Genomic DNA, 18,409 nt, shown 5'->3' with positions numbered 1-18,409 from the left:
CCCATACCATAAAGAGGGTAGCTGATAAGGCACTAATGCTGTTTACAATGTAATTAGTAGATGGCAGACACAAATCTAGGATTAAAATAATGAAACTGACCGTTATCATAACGAAAGTGGGCAATGTAGATAACATAAATAGCTACAAAACATTGTAACTCCAGGAAGTGAGTGGACTCAGACCTGCAGCCAAGTTTGAAGTCACCGCACAGAAGAGGCTGTGTTATGAACATGGAGAGGTTATGCATATTCCCACCAAGGTTGATTTGAAAATGCACACCAGCTCAGACATCCATACTAACATAACAGTAAATGCCCAGGAAAACACGTCAAAACACAATCATGCTAAGGGGACATTCGGGCCATTATGCACAATGACACGGAGGTCTCCAGCAGAGGACAGACAGGCCAACGCAGCCCTTGCTGCTGATGTGCCACACATGCAAGGGGGTCCGGGAGGGTGGAGAGTGGCCACTGCAGAGGAGGATGGGATGAGACGGGGCAGAGCACAGCTCTGATGTGATGTGAGCAGAGCAGGGATGTCACTTGACTCAGCTTGGTGAGCTGGGGAGCTGTGACAGGCAGGGGCGGGCGGTTGTGGAGGGGGGCAGTACTGCTGCCCCGTGACTGACTCTGCCAAATTACAGCCCGGTGCTGCGCACACTGGCCCAGAGGAAGCCCAGCATGCCACTGGATGATGGCATGCGGATTGCCATGCGGGAATGGCAGCACAAGAGCAACTTTGACCGCATGATCTACTATGAAATGGCAGAAAAGTGAGTCAAGATACCTGCACCTGACACTGCGTGCTGAACGAGGGTGGAGAGAGGCTAGGCCTCCGGGGGTGCACTTGGCAACACACAGGCTGACAAGAGGCCTGTTTCCAGCCTCAGCCCATCCAGGGGCCCTGCCAGCCCATGGTGTTGCCTCTACCACGTGGCTGTGGAGGGTCTCTGTCTGCTTTCTTCTCACTCTGCCCCCAAGCACAGAACATCCTCCCACAGCTTCAGCTGAGGATACCTGTCTTGACTCAGAAGGTCGAGGCAGAACAAGTCGCACCACCACTGGCGGTCTTGTTACCGTGGGCACTGTGCACACGGCACGAGCTGCTCCACACACACCCCTCATGCTCATGGTGCTGCTCAGGCTCACGCACTGAACTGGCCCGATCCACTCAAACACATGTTCCTAAGTTGAGACACACCATCCCAGAGATGCTGATTCAGAGCATGGCCATGGAGAGCTGGTGTCTAAGATCCTCCAAGGCCCAGAGAGGGCCTTTTCTGCCACTCCATGCTGTCCACTGTGTGACATGGAAATATACCACCTCCTAGCTCGGACTCCCCATCCTCCAACCTGCCCCTCGAGCCTCAATTCCGATGCTTCCACTCAAAAACTCAAGGACCCACAGCCTCTCAGTCCCTAAGCCTCGGTCAGGACCTTGGAATAGACTAGGAGAAATGAGGTGCTGGCCAGCCTCTGCTGACAACTCTCCTCATGGGCCTGGCTTTGAGACCCACATGGCCTTCAGGGCATCAGCTTGGCCCTGCTTTAGTCAACGAGGCCTGTTGCGGGTCTGAAAGTGCACACCACACCACATGTCACCACATGTTGCTGATTCCCATAACATTTGTCCCGCCCAGTGCTGGAACTCAGTAGGCCTGGGCTGACCACAAAGCCCATTTCCATATCTTGCTCCTCCATATCAAGTTGCCCTGTGCTGGGTCTGGGCCTCGATCACTCAAGTGGGACCTGCCTTTCCTTCTGCCAGGTTCACGGAGTTTGAGGCAGAGGAGGAGATACAAGTTCAAAACCTGGCGTGGAAGAAAGAGAACCTGTGCCAGCCCCCACCAACACCACAGCAGCCGGCTCCTCCTGGGCCCCCAAGCCCTGTGGCCCTCCAGCAACCAGGTACAGCTCCCCTGACACCACACACAGCACTGCACAGGACAAGGTTCTCTAGGTGTGACTAACCCATCCTCCGGACCTTTCCCTGCAAGAGCAGCACTTGTGTGTCTTGGTTGGGCATGTGCCCCTCACAGCCCACGTTGCCTGAGCCTTGGGTCACAACTCGGTAGTAGCTGTCTGACCACACCGGCAGTGCCTCTGTCTAGGGACACCACACACATCCTCACCTTCTGCACAGGACATGGGCTTGGCGCCAGACCACGGGCAATGTCAGTGAGTGCCTCACACGTTCCACCTCAGCCCACTTCAGGTGCCGTGGGCAGCTTGTGCTGGACCAGCCCCACCAGCTCACATGCCCAACAGCCACTCTCTGCAATGTGGCTGATGTGGAGCTTGAGCTCCTGATCCTCACTCGCCTGTTTCCTCCCACAGAGCATGCCCACAGGAAGAGCAGCTCCAAGGTTCTGCCCACCAAACCCTTGCCACAAAGACACCAGGCCTCTCGGAACAGGACACCCAAGGAGATCCCTCCAGAGGCCGTGAGCGAGTACATGGACATCATGGATGCACTGCTGGAGCTGCAGCCCTCAGCCTCGGGCCAGCCCAGTGAACAGCCAGAAGAGGACGCCATGCTGGAGCCCCAGCAGGAGGGACTGGGCCCCGACCCAGACCTCCTGACTTACCTTGACGAGCTGTGCTCCCAAGATGACTTTGTCACCAAGGTGGGCTGTGCCACTCCACGATTTGTCCCACCGGGGCCGTGACCATCTCATGCCCTTGGATCAAGCTCACTTCACTTGCTACTGCCCCTGGGTGTAGGAGTGTGCGTGAGTAGCTGGCAGCCCTGCCAACCGGACATCCCTAGCTGGGCACGGCGCTCTGCTGCTCACTGCTTTCTGCTTCTCCTTCAAGTCCCATACTTTGGTGACTTCTGCAAAGAATGATAGAAGCCTCTTCCTTCTCTGCTAGGTGGAGGCCATCATCCACCCCCGATTCCTGGCAGAGCTCCTTTCACCAAATCCACAGCTGGATCTCGTGGCCCTAGCCCAAGAGCTGGACAAGGACAAGGACAAGGACAAGGACAAGGACAAGGAGGAAGGGCTCCACCCTGACCAGGTGAAGGAGGGATGGAGGGAGGGAGGAACCTCAAGGAGGGAAGGGCAGCAAGGCCCAGCATGCAGACAGGGCAGGGATATGCACCAGGAAAACAGAAGAGGGGTGGTGTGCAAGAGCAGCTACATTTGGGTGAGGCCTGCAACTAGGTCGACTGTGTGCAAGTGGGTCTCCAGTACAGTAGGCCCCGAGAGGCTGTCTCCCCCCACGGGCTGGCCATGCAGGACTTCCAAAAGAGCTGCTTCCGCTGTGGTGCAAGAACAAGCAGCCAGGAGAACCAGGGTCAGGTGAGTGTGCAGAACGGCAACCAGCCCCAGCAGGATGACAGCAGAGCAGCTGCCTCCTGCTAGGAAGAAAGCCCACTGACTCTGGCCTGCCTCCCTCCTCCCCTGGGCACTGCTCTGGACCCCAGGGTCCTTCTGACACCAGCTGCACAGCCACTCAGTGCCTCGTTCCTCCTGCAGGTGGTGGACAAGAACCTCTGGCCCTTGAAGAGGGATGGCACCATGCGGGAAAACCCCAGGCCTGGGACACCCCTACTGGAAGCCAGTACTTCGGATTCCATAGCCCTGCAGGGCACACACAGAGATGACTGTGCTCCCAACCCTGGGCTCAGTGCGGAGACCTCCGCCCAAAGCATGTCTTCCTGGAAGCCTAAGAGATGCGTGGTCCCAGACACCCACCTGTCCACAAGCAAAGACAATGCTGTCTTCTCTGGGGACAAGACATGTCCTTTCCTGAGACACATTAGGCCCACTTCTCCCAGAGCCCCTTCCACACGAGTGCCCAAGGCAGCCAGGGCTTTACGAGGACAATGTTCTGTGGAGGAGCCACCACCACTAGTGGATCTGACCAGTGACAATGACGAGGAACTGCCCAGCCTGGCCTTCTTCCTTGATTCACAGCACCATCTGCTGCCCTTGGAACTTGCCCAGAGCCAGGTCTCTGCTGAGGGCCTGCCTTGTCCTGGAGCTGGGAAACCAGGCAGAGCACACAAGCCCACCTCCAAACTTGGAAGGGCCTTCACTGGTCCTCCCCCACCTGCTACCAATGGCAAGAAGCAGGCTCTCCTGGGGGACCCAGGCCCTAGACAAAACAAGCCTTGCCTGAGGGCTGGCTCCCACACATCTGGAGAACAGGCGGCCAGCCAAGGCCTTCCCTCCCCTCCACTTCATGCTTCTCTTCCTCCTGCTCCCTTCACAAAGCCTGTCCTGCACCCGGACATACAGCAGTGTCCCCACAGCCCAGTCCTTCTTGGACTCTTTGCATGCCCTCGTTTGTCAACCATGCACACAAATAACCAAAACAACACTCAGAAAATCAGCACCAATCCACTGAGGACTTGAACAAAACTGCACTTCAATAGATTCTGCTTCACAGGAACACAACATGCCGTCCCACAACAGTAGACTATATGCTTTTGACACACATCTTAGCACGTGCTGTCCTAAGCTACCCTTCCAAGAGCTACCCTATGTTTGTCCATAGAAATCTTCATTGAAATCATGTAGAGTGTGGTCATATTGTGCAAGGAAATCAAAGCGAGAAGCATTCATAGGTGGACAGCTAGAACAGCTCCAAGAATTCTAAAGCAAAGTGCACACTATTGACTAACCCCAAAGACAAAGACACGGAAAAGAACATTCGAAGGTATTGTAAATTAGGTGACCCTGAAAATGCAAGGTGTCACAATTGGTGGGATGTGCTGCTCTAGCGGCACAGCATTGGGACACACCACCTGCAACACGTGTATCCCACAAGGCTGCTGGTGCCAGTCCTGCTTCTTCCAATCAGCAGAGCTAGGCCTGGTACCCCAGCCCCTGCAGCTGTGTTGGACAGACGGATGCAATCACAGAACGCGGAATGTGGTTTGGGCTCAGGCACTGCAGCCGTCTGGGGAGTGAACCAGTGGATGCAAGACCCACTGATGTCTCTCTCGCTCTAGCTCCCTCCTCACCTCCCTCCCCCCTTATCCCCTAGATGGCTCATGCTCTGCCACTCTCCTTCAAACTCGACACATCTCAGTGTCTAATTCAGGATGTGAAGTATATAAAACCCACCGCCAAAGCACAGACACCTGGGGGATGCAACCAAAACGGCACTTAGGGGAATCTTACACCACAAAATCCACGTAGCAAAGCAAGTCCTCACACTTTGCATGTGAAATGGCAGACACGGAGGATACAAAATGGATGAATCATGGAAACGTGACCTGCAATCATGACATGTCTACCCCAAATCATGAGGGAAGAGATTCAGGATGTTAGTCTTCAAAAGGATTGTGTGCATGGAACACCAAAAGCACAGGCAAAAACAGCCAAACTAGCAACCACACACAGCCAAATGAGACTATATCCAAGCAAGCAGCTACTGCACCATCAAGCATACAACCTACAGAGTGTCAACACAAGTGACACAATTCACGAGAAAACATCATTTCACACTGTGTGTCTACTACAGGGTTCATGGCCACCTAGGTAACGAATGCCAACTCAACAGCAAAATGAAGAGTCATCATCCCATTCAACTGGGCAACTGACAGCAGCTGTCACTTCCCCCAAACAATGCACGTACATGGCAAATAAGCAGGAGACAATGTGCTCCGTTTCACTCATGCGGGTCAACACAAATCACAGTCATGCTGCAGAAACACACCAGCAGTATGAGCACAGCCAGTACACTGAAAGTTCCACAGCAACTAGAACCCTGAGCCACTGTGGAAGAGTTTCGAGCAGAAACCAACATGGAGGAAGAGGGTCAGGATGCGTTCAGATGCACAGAGAAGGATGAACAGAAGAGAAGCAGACAGGATGGAACCCTGGATGACACCTGCAGGCAGATCAGTGGCAGAGTACAGCTACCAATATGTGTACACTGGGAAGCAGTGGAGAGAGCAGAGCGGCACTGCAGTAGCCAGACTGCCTGGCAGCGCACAAGCTCCAATGAGAGAACAAAGGTGGATATATTGAATGCTGGATCCGTCTGAACTGGTGGATCCAACAAGAGCCAAGACAGAGAAGGAGATACCCTGCAGATGGGCACAAGAGTGGGGCTAGTGGACACGCCAGCTGCCCCGCCCATACAGGTGGCACATAGGGCACCATTTTGAGATGAGAGGCAAAGCACCTGGAGAACCAGTGATCCAAGCATACCCCAAACTCGCTACAAACCCATACCCAGCTCTCCAGGGACTGCCCAGGACTCTCACAGAATGCACACACTTCACTGCTCCACCAGGACATATTCCACCAACTTAGTGCTTATGGGTTCCATCCAGAAACAGGCAAGAGTCACACCCTGACCAAATTGTTGGCTGATTCCAGCAAAGAAAAGTAATAATCATAATAAACCCGTGCCCTGTACTGATCCAACACAGAGTGGAGAGCAAGCAGAGGACAGGGCACCACCAGGAGAGCCAGGACCACAGCAATTTCAAGATACAGTTGCTGCCATGCCAGCGCCAGCTGAGTCTGGAGCCATTAGCGGGAGAAAAGCTCAATACACCAGCCATGTGGCCACAACTGAGGAGTGCAGGGGATGGAGAGAGGCACCCCGTGTATTGCCGTTTGCCAAGTCATGGCTGTGGCAGGGCATGCGGTCAGCCAGGTGGCTGAAAGCCTTTGGAGGTGGAGGAGCCAGTGCCACAAACAGGGAACCAGGCTCCAAACAGCAACACTCATGTTGGCCTGCACACCTGTACAGGACACAGCAACAAGACAGAATCTGCCTGAGCAGAGGCGCCAAGCACAAGGGTCAAAGAAGAACTCCAAACACCCTCAACGACCAAACCAACAGCCCCCTAGCAGCAGACTCAGCAACGGCAGGACAGTAGAAAGATGCTCAGAGCTAGTAGACACATCATGACAAAATGCACCACAGTCTTCAATCTGGAAGATGAACTCACAAAGGGAAGAAATTCACCCGTGTAGATGCCAAAGAAATCCCACAGTGTGCAAAGAGTAGCTGGCTGGAAGGGTTGTTTGCTCAATGAAATGGCAAACAAGAACTTCCCTCACATGCAGAAAGCAAGGAAGGGGACTCCAGCTGCCGATGCAAATCCTGAAGGCAAAAGGCTGACACTCATCAAGCAAAACACACAGAGGAGCAGAATGGATCCAAACACATGACCCTTCTATGTGTTGCCCACACAGAACACACCTCATCAACCCACAAAGCTAGGCAGAAACGCAAAGTCCAAAAGGGGAAAAAGACAGGACAAGCAATGGAAAGGAAAAAGAACTGGAATAGCCACGTTAGCATCACACAACCCAAACATCCATGTGAAAGGCATTAAAACACAAGGAAAGACACCACATCATGATGAAGGCAGACTTTCAACCAGAGGAAATGAGCATTATGAAGGTACATGCATAAATGTTAGTGCCCCCAGCTAAACACACACACTCAGCAAGGAAACAAGACCACTCACCCACACAACACAACAAGTGGACATAATGGATACCTACAGATCCTTTCATCTTATAGATGCCAAACACACTGGTTTTCGTCACTACAAGGAACCTTCTCCAGGATTCATTGCAGTGAGGCTATTGGGTGGAGACAAGTGCTGCAGAAAGAGAGCACCCGCTTGGATGCAAGGCTGTGGGAGGCAAGGCATACTGCAGACGAGGAGCTGCACATTGGTCACAATGTGGACAAATGAGTGTGCATGGCCACTCTAGGGGTGCTGGGTTTCTTGACTCCAGAAACAGAAGGGCTCTAGGAACCCAGTGCTGCATGCTTTCACTGAAAAGGAACACATACCAAAAAGACGTCTTCTGGAGAAGGAAATGGGAGGTCCGGGCAGCTTGGTGGGAGGAAGAGCCATCTCTACCTATCCCATGCACCTTTGGCAATCCATAAACATTTTGTGGGCCACAATCTGCAATGGAAATCATTACCGGGAATCAAAAGCACAGATTTAACAACACACGCTCCCAGGACCAAAACCAGACAAGACATGAGATGTGGGAAATCGGCCCTGCATCTCTGCCTGCCTAGCCCATGTGGGAGGCCATGGGCACAAGGCATACTGTGTCCCTGGCGAAGCCCTGACAGGACTCTTGCCTAACTGAGGCCCCAACCTAGCCTGTTCACTGGCCATGCAGCAAGAGTGATGCCCTGCACTCCAATCTCTCTTCGCTGCCTCTTGAACAAACTGTGCTAGGACTTTCTTGGCAAACAACTCTAGCAAGTCAAATGTTACATTCACCCTGCTTTTCAGCAGGTCACCACTTGGTCCTGAGACATAGCTTTCTGTGCTCTCTGAGCTTCATGGGTTTGAACTTCAGGGGAGGTTCCAAAGAGATCATCAGACCCATTAGCCAGTCACCATGTCATTTCCTGGTGGAAGTACCATCGTCAGCAACACCTCTTTGCCTGCATCCTTTTCCTTCCGTATATAAGCTTGTGACGTCTCTCAAATAAATGCACATCCCTCACCACCACCTTGTCTCCAGCGTTACTGCTGCAGAAGAACATGTCGCCTAACACCTTGGTGGTCTTGGGGCCTGCTAGACAGAAGACTCCCTATGGGAGAGTGGTAGCCCAGGGGTTTCTGTGGTTTTGCTACGGCCCATGATGCAATGGCCTTTCTGACAAGAGGATCTCAATTAGAACATCCTCTGCAGAACGAAAGCCCCAGCAGTGGCCAGCACACAGCGACATGAGAATGAGGACTTCAGGAAAGACTGCATGCAGGCTAAAACACAACCACCATCGCAGCTGCTCAGATGAGCTCCCCTGTCCTCCCCTCAGCAAGCCTGTCCTTCTCGCACTTCACACACAGAAATGTGAGCAGAAATAGCAGACACGGTTGAATATGGAGTTGAATATGTTGAAGGCATGCACGGGAGACTCCCAGCACAGGGAAGCAGGACTAGTGGGGAATGCAAAAGGAGGTTTACTGATACCAGCTGGGAAAGGGGTGACAAGCACTACAGTCTTAGTGCTGGAAATCTCAGCAACAATGTTGAAATTGCTCAAGAGACACACCAGTTGTGTGGCCACTGTCAAACCTCCAAAGCACTTGAGGGTCTACCCTCCGGAGCGGCCAGAGCCACCATGGAAAGTCTCCCCACACCCACCCAGGACCACTCCTGCCACCCCTCCCCCACCACAGGGGCTTGAGCCCAACATTCTATTCCAGTTACCTTTAAATTTAAACGTGCTGCAGTTGGACTCTGAGCGGCCATCTCACTCGTTGGCTCCTCAGCTCGAACTTTCCCATTAGGGGGCTGCCAGTCAGCTGTGCTGAGTGCCCAAGCCTGCGAGCACTGCTTCCAAAGGAGGTAAGTCTGTTGGGGTGCGGCTGTTGAACCACACTCCCTGCTACTGCTCCAAGACTTGGCAACTCCCTTTGGACATCTCCGCTGGGGACAGTTGGTGGGCCTGAAGTAGAGTAAGGAGAAAGCCCTGGGTTCCCAGCAGCTCACACTGCCTGGGGAGACTCTGGAAGCCCATGTTGAACTGACATTGCTGAAAGGGGTGAGGGTGGCAGGAGAAGGGCTCCTCAGAGCCGCCATGGGATGCTTCAGGGAGAAATTCACTGCATCAGAGGCAGAGATGAGAACAGAAGAGTTGAAGTTTGACTCACCCCAGACACACACACACACACACACACACACACACACACACACGTCACTTCAGTGTGCTTTTGTAGAGGCAAGAGCAATGGGCTTTGCTGTGGAGGCAGAGAGAGAGAGAGTCCGGGCACACTTGAGCCCTGTCCTTTCTTGGGATATGTAGACAGAGACCTCAGCATGGTTCTCAGGCTGTTGACTGGGCTGTCCTAGACATCAGGAGGCTGTGAGAGGTATGGGCATAGCCATGAAAGTGCACAGTGATGGTGTTGCTGCTTTCACCCTCTCTGCAGAGAAATATTCTCCCACATGCAGACGTGATGGTTACTCTGTCTCCTGCAGTCCTGAGTCTCCAGACTCCTTCCCTCTCACTGACGGCTTCTCTGACTCCCGGTAGCTGCTATCTGGATTTGACAAGGACCGTGGTGTCCTTGCCTTCCACCACACAGTCCGTGGGGTTTCCCTCACTCAGCCCAAATTTTTTCTCCCACAAGTTGAAACTCAAGTACTTCACCTACTTCTCTCCCTTCTCATCCCATGGTGGGCCCTGAGCTCAAGACTTGTCCAAAACATGGAGAATCTTCTCAGCTTGCTGCTCTTTTCAAGGACCAGCCTGCATGGCTGTGGCTGATTTTACACAGAGAACTGAAAGAGTTCTGTACTTTTTTTCCCTTGATTCTTTGTCCAATAAAAAACAAAAACAAAAACAAACTAACAGAAACAAAAACAAACAAACAAATAAAAACCCATTGCATTTGTTCCTTCAATGCCAGGACACATAAGAAGCTAGACGCAAACTGAGCAGCTTGAGCTAATGCCTGATAGCTTCCACATTCATGGCAGGTAAAAGAATACTAATATCACGTCAGGATACCTACTCTGTCTGCATCTTCCACATCTTAGACAGCATCCTTAGAACACAGAGCACCTGCTGCCTCTTGGACTGCATACATGACCACAAAGCTGCATCGGAAAAGGTCAGAGCAACTTGACTCCAATCAGTGCCCTGAGAACCTTCCATGCACTTCCCCAAGCTGGGGTTTACCCACTCAGCTACAACACACCCACCCCCTGCCTTCCTTTCCTGAAACAAAAGAGCCTAGCAGACAGGTAGGAAGGCTACCATCCATTGCAGCCACAAAGAGTGCTGGTCATCAGGGACGTGGGTGTGCACGCTGTGGTTGACCAGGCTCTGCATGGATCCTCCACAAGGATGGCTTCCAGTCAGCTTCGTCCTATGGCTGCCAGCTCATGTCTGCTCCTGCTTGGCTACCCCCGAGTTGGGAGAGAAGTCTGGGGCCTGTCTTTCACTTTTCTTCTACTACAGAAAATACTGTAATATTCTATTTCAAGATTATATGATATTATTAGATATGGAATATACATGACATTATGTATATGGTATGAGATTATATGCAAATAGACAGCGAATATAAAGGAGTGCTTCATAGCAGTAGTCATTCAAGAAGCCTTGGCAAGAGATGAGGGCACACTACTCTGAATCTTCAGGCTACGTCTAGATCATCTGGACTCAGGCTCTGTGTGTCAAAAGAACTCCCCTGACCTAGTAGTGCTGAGTACTGAGGGGGTGCGGAGCTGCCAAGGACTCAGTTCTGAGTTAAGCTTCCAGATCCAGCTATGAGGCTGGCCAGGTGTTCACACAGATGCCCTGGGGAGACCCTCAAGACAGGCAGAGCCATGGTGCACCCTGGGAGACAGGTTGACAAGATGGACCAGAAGGATGGGAAGGCTCTGGGGGATACTTTCCATGGGAGGAACAGATCCTGAGCTTGACCCAGGGACATGTCCATACCACCACTCTCCCAGGCATGAGGGCCTCAATGTCCCAGCAGAGACTTACAGGGAACACAGAGCCTCCCTCCACACTGCGCGTGCCCATCCTCCATTAGTCCTTTGCTTTGTCTCCACAGCAGCTCCAGGGCTGAAACCAGCCATGACGCTGAACCCTGGTACCTCCACACCTTCCTTTATTCTCATGCCCTGTCCCCAGCCAGCTCAGGGCCCAGCAACCCAGCCCCTCAGCGGGCCATGCCCACCGCCCAGCCTGAATGCAGCATGCCCTCCAGGCAGCCGCCTTGTGCTGCCTGCTGTCCTCCCCAGGATGCCTGTGGTGACAGCAGAGGCTGCTGCCTGTGGCCCAAATGGGGCTGGGAACCTCAACATCCTCCTCCAGTTGAGCACTCAAGGCCAAGTGGTGGAGCCTCCACGCTCTCAGACCTTGGTCTTTCATCAAGCCCCTCTCAACTGGAGTGTCCAGGGGGCCCTCTGCGCACAAGCTCAGAACCCTGCTCCCGCACTGCTGCAGACCTCCTCCCTGCAGCCAGGAGTGCCTGCACCAACCATAAGGAGGGCCCAGGGCACCCAGCGGGGCTGGACACAGGCCCTGGCCCCTCCAGCTCCACCACCACCTGTCCAGACGGCTCCCACGCTCTGCCCCGCAGACAACGGGCCTCCACAACAGGGAGCAAACACAGAGGGCTCCTTGCCTACTTCCAAGGACAAAGCTCCATCGGGGGATTCCAGCGTCTACAAGAACTTCCGGCGCTGGCAGCATTTCAAGACCCTGGCCCGCAGGCACCTCCCACACAGCCCTGATGCTGAAGCTCTAGCCTGCTTCCTCATGTGAGTGCCAGGCCCTGGGACCCAGAACGCATCCTGCAGCCCTGCCTAGGCACGACTAATGGGTGGGCTTGGTCATGCCATGCACGGGGCATCAAGGAGCACCTGAAGGGCAAGGACAAGGCCGTGCAGGAGCAGCTTGGTTCTCTCCAGTGTGTTTTTCCCACGCAGCTTGGGATACCATTTAGAGGTTTTCTACTCCAGATCTTCATCCTCTCTGTGCTATTCAATACATGGCCTGACACCACTGATGTTAGTTAGACAGGGCCATGGTATCACGAGAGCCCTTCAGGGATGGAGTCTTGCAGTGCAACACCTGCCACACACAGGTCAACGCCCTTGGGCACTTCACATGAGAAGGGGCTCATATGGGATGCAAGGACCCCAACAGGACCTCTAGAGAGCTCTCACCTCATTCTTCTGGGGAATGTGAGGAATAGAAAAAGGTGGTCACAAGCCCACACTGGGCCATGTGGGGCCCCCATCACTGGTGTCTGTCCTGGGCTCGTACTAACATCCACTTCACAGACCCCTCACATCACTGGAGGAAGGCATGGCCGGTTTCCCCATGAAGATGGCACTGGGAAGGCTGCTACAGCTCAACAGGATGGGCTAGGCAGATACCAGCTGTGCACTCTGACCACAGACAATGAAGACACTGGGAGCTATCATCACGACACACAGGCACTGTGCAGAACAGAGCCCCAAAACCAATGTCATGGCTTCAGAAAGGAAGGACACTCTGTGCCCCACAGCCAAGCCTGCAGCCTTCCTCCTGGGGAGGCTGTGACTTCAGCACAAAGGGCTTTGGTCCCTCAGTCCCACACTCACCTCTCTTGACCAGGCAGACCCTTGGTCCATGTCCAACCACCATGGCCGACCTTCCAGCAGCATCTGCATCAGGCCTGTAAATGAAACGGAGCTCAAGGTTGTGCACATGACCATCTCCATTGCCCTACAGCTCTCAACAGTCAGCCTCCCCGGGAGAGCACATCTTGCCCCCATTCCCTAAACCCATACCTTCAAGGTTCTGCTATTGTAATTGGGCACACGCAGGCCACTCACAGGCTCCCTCTTCTGCTCCTCAGCCCCAGCGGCACTGGGCTGGCTCACGTCCCCAACTGCGGCCTCTCCAACACACTGATTCTAGGCCCAGTCACGGGGCCAGGAAACTGCTGCTGAACCCTGACTCCCAGGACACTCTCTGTCCCCGACAGCTGAGGCACATGCAGCCACACATGCTCATCTCCCACATCTGCAGAATGGAAATCTGAAAACAAGGCATTGGCAGGGTTCACATCCCACTGAGGCTGAACTTCCAGCCTGAGAAGCCTCTTCCTCACTGTGTGAGCTGAGGTGGCTGAGACATGGGCTCATGGTGTCTCTTGCTCTTTCTCTCAAGACAACAATCCAATCCAGGCAGCGCCACATACAAAATGTCCTCTAACCCCCAACCCCCAAACCACTCAAAAGGCCATCGCATTGAGGACTAGGCATGGCACTTAGGTATTGTGACACAGCATTCGGGCCATTATGCACAATGACACGGAGGTCTCCAGCAGAGGACAGACAGGCCAACGCAGCCCTTGCTGCTGATGTGCCACACATGCAAGGGGGTCCGGGAGGGTGGAGAGTGGCCACTGCAGAGGAGGATGGGATGAGACGGGGCAGAGCACAGCTCTGATGTGATGTGAGCAGAGCAGGGATGTCACTTGACTCAGCTTGGTGAGCTTGGGAGCTGTGACAGGCAGGGGCGGGCGGTTGTGGCGGGGGGCAGTACTGCTGCCCCGTGACTGACTCTGCCAAATTACAGCCCGGTGCTGCGCACACTGGCCCAGAGGAAGCCCAGCATGCCACTGGATGATGGCATGCGGATTGCCATGCGGGAATGGCAGCACAAGAGCAACTTTGACCGCATGATCTACTATGAAATGGCAGAAAAGTGAGTCAAGATACCTGCACCTGACACTGCGTGCTGAACGAGGGTGGAGAGAGGCTAGGCCTCCGGGGGTGCACTTGGCAACACACAGGCTGACAAGAGGCCTGTTTCCAGCCTCAGCCCATCCAGGGGCCCTGCCAGCCCATGGTGTTGCCTCTACCACGTGGCTGTGGAGGGTCTCTGTCTGCTTTCTTCTCACTCTGCCCCCAAGCACAGAACATCCTCCCACAGCTTCAGCTGAGGATACCTGTCTTGACTCAGAAGGTCGAGGCAGAACAAGTCGCACCACCACTGGCGGTCTTGTTACCGTGGGCACTGTGCACACGGCACGAGCTGCTCCACACACACCCCTCATGCTCATGGTGCTGCTCAGGCTCACGCACTGAACTGGCCCGATCCACTCAAACACATGTTCCTAAGTTGAGACACACCATCCCAGAGATGCTGATTCAGAGCATGGCCATGGAGAGCTGGTGTCTAAGATCCTCCAAGGCCCAGAGAGGGCCTTTTCTGCCACTCCATGCTGTCCACTGTGTGACATGGAAATATACCACCTCCTAGCTAGGACTCCCCATCCTCCAACCTGCCCCTCGAGCCTCAATTCCGATGCTTCCACTCAAAAACTCAAGGACCCACAGCCTCTCAGTCCCTAAGCCTCGGTCAGGACCTTGGAATAGACTAGGAGAAATGAGGTGCTGGCCAGCCTCTGCTGACAACTCTCCACCTGGGCCTGGCTTTGAGACCCACATGGCCTTCAGGGCATCAGCTTGGCCCTGCTTTAGTCAACGAGGCCTGTTGCGGGTCTGAAAGTGCACACCACACCACATGTCACCACATGTTGCTGATTCCCATAACATTTGTCCCTCCCAGTGCTGGAACTCAGTAGGCCCGGGCTGACCACAAAGCCCATTTCCATATCTTGCTCCTCAATTGCTGCCCTGTGCTGGGTCTGGGCCTCGATCACTCAAGTGGAACCTGCCTTTCCTTCTGCCAGGTTCACGGAGTTTGAGGCAGAGGAGGAGATACAAATTCAAAACCTGGCGTGGAAGAAAGAGAACCTGTGCCAGCCCCCACCAACACCACAGCAGCCGGCTCCTCCTGGGCCCCCAAGCCCTGTGGCCCTCCAGCAACCAGGTACAGCTTCCCCTGACACCACACACAGCACTGCACAGGACAAGGTTCTCTAGGTGTGACTAACCCATCCTCCGGACCTTTCCCTGCAAGAGCAGCACTTGTGTGTCTTGGTTGGGCATGTGCCCCTGATAGCCCTCGTTGCCTGAGCCTTGGGTCACAACTCGGTAGTAGCTGTCTGACCACACCGGCAGTGCCTCTGTCTAGGGACACCACACACATCCTCACCTTCTGCACAGGACATGGGCTTGGCGCCAGACCACGGGCAATGTCAGTGAGTGCCTCACACGTTCTACCTCAGCCCACTTCAGGTGCTGTGGGCAGCTTGTGCTGGACCAGCCCCACCAGCTCACATGCCCAACAGCCACTCTCTGCAATGTGGCTGATGTGGAGCTTGAGCTCCTGATCCTCACTCGCCTGTTTCCTCCCATAGAGCATGCCCACAGGAAGAGCAGCTCCAAGGTTCTGCCCACCAAACCCTTGCCACAAAGACACCAGGCCTCTCGGAACAGGACACCCAAGGAGATCCCTCCAGAGGCCGTGAGCGAGTACATGGACATCATGGATGCACTGCTGGAGCTGCAGCCCTCAGCCTCGGGCCAGCCCAGTGAACAGCCAGAAGAGGACGCCATGCTGGAGCCCCAGCAGGAGGGACTGGGCCCCGACCCAGACCTCCTGACTTACCTTGACGAGCTGTGCTCCCAAGATGACTTTGTCACCAAGGTGGGCTGTGCCACTCCACGATTTGTCCCACCGGGGCCGTGACCATCTCATGCCCTTGGATCAAGCTCACTTCACTTGCTACTGCCCCTGGGTGTAGGAGTGTGCGTGAGTAGCTGGCAGCCCTGCCAACCGGACATCCCTAGCTGGGCACGGCGCTCTGCTGCTCACTGCTTTCTGCTTCTCCTTCAAGTCCCATACTTTGGTGACTTCTGCAAAGAATGATAGAAGCCTCTTCCTTCTCTGCTAGGTGGAGGCCATCATCCACCCCCGATTCCTGGCAGAGCTCCTTTCACCAAATCCACAGCTGGATCTCGTGGCCCTAGCCCAAGAGCTGGACAAGGACAAGGACAAGGACAAGGACAAGGAGGAAGGGCTCCACCCTGACCAGGTGAAGGAGGGATGGAGGGAGGGAGGAACCTCAAGGAGGGAAGGGCAGCAAGGCCCAGCATGCAGACAGGGCAGGGATACGCACCAGGAAAACAGAAGAGGGGTGGTGTGCAAGAGCAGCTACATTTGGGCGAGGCCTGCAACTAGGTCGACTGTGTGCAAGTGGGTCTCCAGTACAGTAGGCCCCGAGAGGCTGTCTCCCCCCACCTGCTGGCCATGCAGGATTTCTGAAAGAGCTGCTTCCAGTGTGGTGCAGGTACGGACCTAGAACAAGCAGCCAGGAGAACCAGGGTCAGGTGAGTGTGCAGAACGGCAACCAGCCCCAGCAGGATGACAGCAGAGCAGCTGCCTCCTGCTAGGAAGAAAGCCCACTGACTCTGGCCTGCCTCCCTCCTCCCCTGGGCACTGCTCTGGACCCCAGGGTCCTTCTGACACCAGCTGCACAGCCACTCAGTGCCTCTTTCCTCCTGCAGGTGGTGGACAAGACCTCTGGCCCTTGAAGAGAGATGGCACCATGCGGGAAAACCCCAGGCCTGGGACACCCCTACTGGAAGCCAGTACTTCGGATTCCATAGCCCTGCAGGGCACACACAGAGATGACTGTGCTCCCAACCCTGGGCTCAGTGCAGAGACCTCTGCCCAAAGCATGTCTTCCTGGAAGCCTAAGAGATGCGTGGTCCCAGACACCCACCTGTCCACAAGCAAAGACAATGCTGTCTTCTCTGGGGACAAGACATGTCCTTTCCTGAGACACATTAGGCCCACTTCTCCCAGAGCCCCTTCCACACGAGTGCCCAAGGCAGCCAGGGCTTTACGAGGACAATGTTCTGTGGAGGAGCCACCACCACTAGTGGATCTGACCAGTGACAATGACGAGGAACTGCCCAGCCTGGCCTTCTTCCTTGATTCACAGCACCATCTGCTGCCCTTGGGACTTGCCCACAGCCAGGTCTCTGCTGAGGGCCTGCCTTGTCCTGGAGCTGGGAAACCAGGCAGAGCACGCAAGCCCACCTCCAATCTTGGAAGGGCCTTCACTGGTCCTCCACCACCTGCTACCAATGGCAAGAAGCAGGTTCTCCTGGGGGACCCAGGCCCTAGACAAAACAAGCCTTGCCCGAGGGCTGGCTCCCACACCTCTGGAGAACAGGCCCCAGCTCTGGAGTCTGTGCCGCACTGCCAGGCTCACAAGAGGAAGGGAGACTCCTGGGTCCATATAAACAAAAAGATGCGATATTGAGGCCAGGCGTGAGCCTGTGGCCTCTGGGAAGCTGCCCCACCACGTGCAGGTTGAAAGCACATGGGATCCTTGTCTCTTGCACCACAGGGGTCTCTCCTTGTTCTCCCCATGCCAAACCCATTGTGCCCAGGGAGGGAAGGGGTGGGCTTCCCAGGTGGACGGATCTAGAGTGTTGGGTGGGGACCTTTCCTGAGGCACACTGTTTGCTTCAATAAAGAAACTGAAATGGAAAATGCTCTCTTCTGTCCTGGCTTCAGTGCGCTGAACATGTGAGGAAACATGGATCAGGACTCCCAGCTGCTGGGTCCACATGCGGCCAGCCAAGGCCTTCCCTACCCTCCACTTCATGCTTCTCTTCCTCCTGCTCCCTTCACAAAGCCTGTCCTGCACAGGGACACACAGCGGTGCCCCCACAGCCCAGTCCTTCTTTGACTCTTTGCATGCCCTCGTTTGTCAACCATGCACACAAATAACCAAAACAACACTCAGAAAATCAGCACCAATCCACTGAGGACTTGAACAAAACTGCACTTCAATAGATTCTGCTTCACAGGAACGCAACATGCCGTCCTACAACAGTAGACTATATGCTTTTGACACACATCTTAGCACGTGCTGTCCTAAGCTACCCTTCCAAGAGCTACCCTATGTTTGTCCATAGAAATCTTCATTGAAATCATGTAGAGTGTGGTCATATTGTGCAAGGAAATCAAAACAAGAAGCATTCATAGGTGGACAGCTAGAACAGCT

At 54.4% G+C, this 18,409-nt stretch overlaps 2 protein-coding genes across 2 annotated transcripts; both read left to right on the top strand.

Annotated features, from left to right (window-relative positions):
* Window positions 1-644: 644 nt before the first annotated feature.
* Window positions 645-2,985, top strand: LOC131481848 (NUT family member 2G-like; the record flags this gene model as incomplete). The annotated part of the gene is made up of 4 exons (XM_058672272.1): window positions 645-776; window positions 1,772-1,911; window positions 2,341-2,630; window positions 2,878-2,985. Coding segments are annotated over exons 1-4 (630 nt in total), but the record flags the coding sequence as incomplete, so codon positions are not given.
* Window positions 2,986-11,672: 8,687 nt separating this feature from the next.
* Window positions 11,673-16,922, top strand: LOC131481847 (NUT family member 2G-like). Its single transcript, XM_058672270.1, has 6 exons — window positions 11,673-12,245; window positions 14,056-14,184; window positions 15,176-15,315; window positions 15,746-16,035; window positions 16,283-16,423; window positions 16,896-16,922. The coding sequence occupies exons 1-6, from the start codon at window positions 11,725-11,727 to the stop codon at window positions 16,920-16,922; spliced, it is 1,248 nt and encodes a 415-aa protein (XP_058528253.1). The 5' UTR covers window positions 11,673-11,724.
* Window positions 16,923-18,409: the final 1,487 nt, after the last annotated feature.

This window comes from Ochotona princeps, chromosome 14, assembly GCF_030435755.1.
Source record: "Ochotona princeps isolate mOchPri1 chromosome 14, mOchPri1.hap1, whole genome shotgun sequence".
NCBI classification, from domain to species: Eukaryota; Metazoa; Chordata; class Mammalia; order Lagomorpha; family Ochotonidae; genus Ochotona; species Ochotona princeps.
This window is presented reverse-complemented; position numbering and strand designations above follow the sequence as displayed.

What these genes read in the sequence shown, in the direction of transcription:
- LOC131481847 (XM_058672270.1), top strand. Translation starts at nt 11,725, where the DNA reads ATGCCTGTGGTGACAGCAGAGGCTGCTGCCTGTGGCCCAAATGGGGCT. An exon ending in TACTATGAAATGGCAGAAAA is followed by an intron (nt 14,185 to 15,175) that starts GTGAGTCAAGAT and finishes TCCTTCTGCCAG; the next exon opens with GTTCACGGAGTTTGAGGCAG. An exon ending in TGTGGCCCTCCAGCAACCAG is followed by an intron (nt 15,316 to 15,745) that starts GTACAGCTTCCC and finishes TTCCTCCCATAG; the next exon opens with AGCATGCCCACAGGAAGAGC.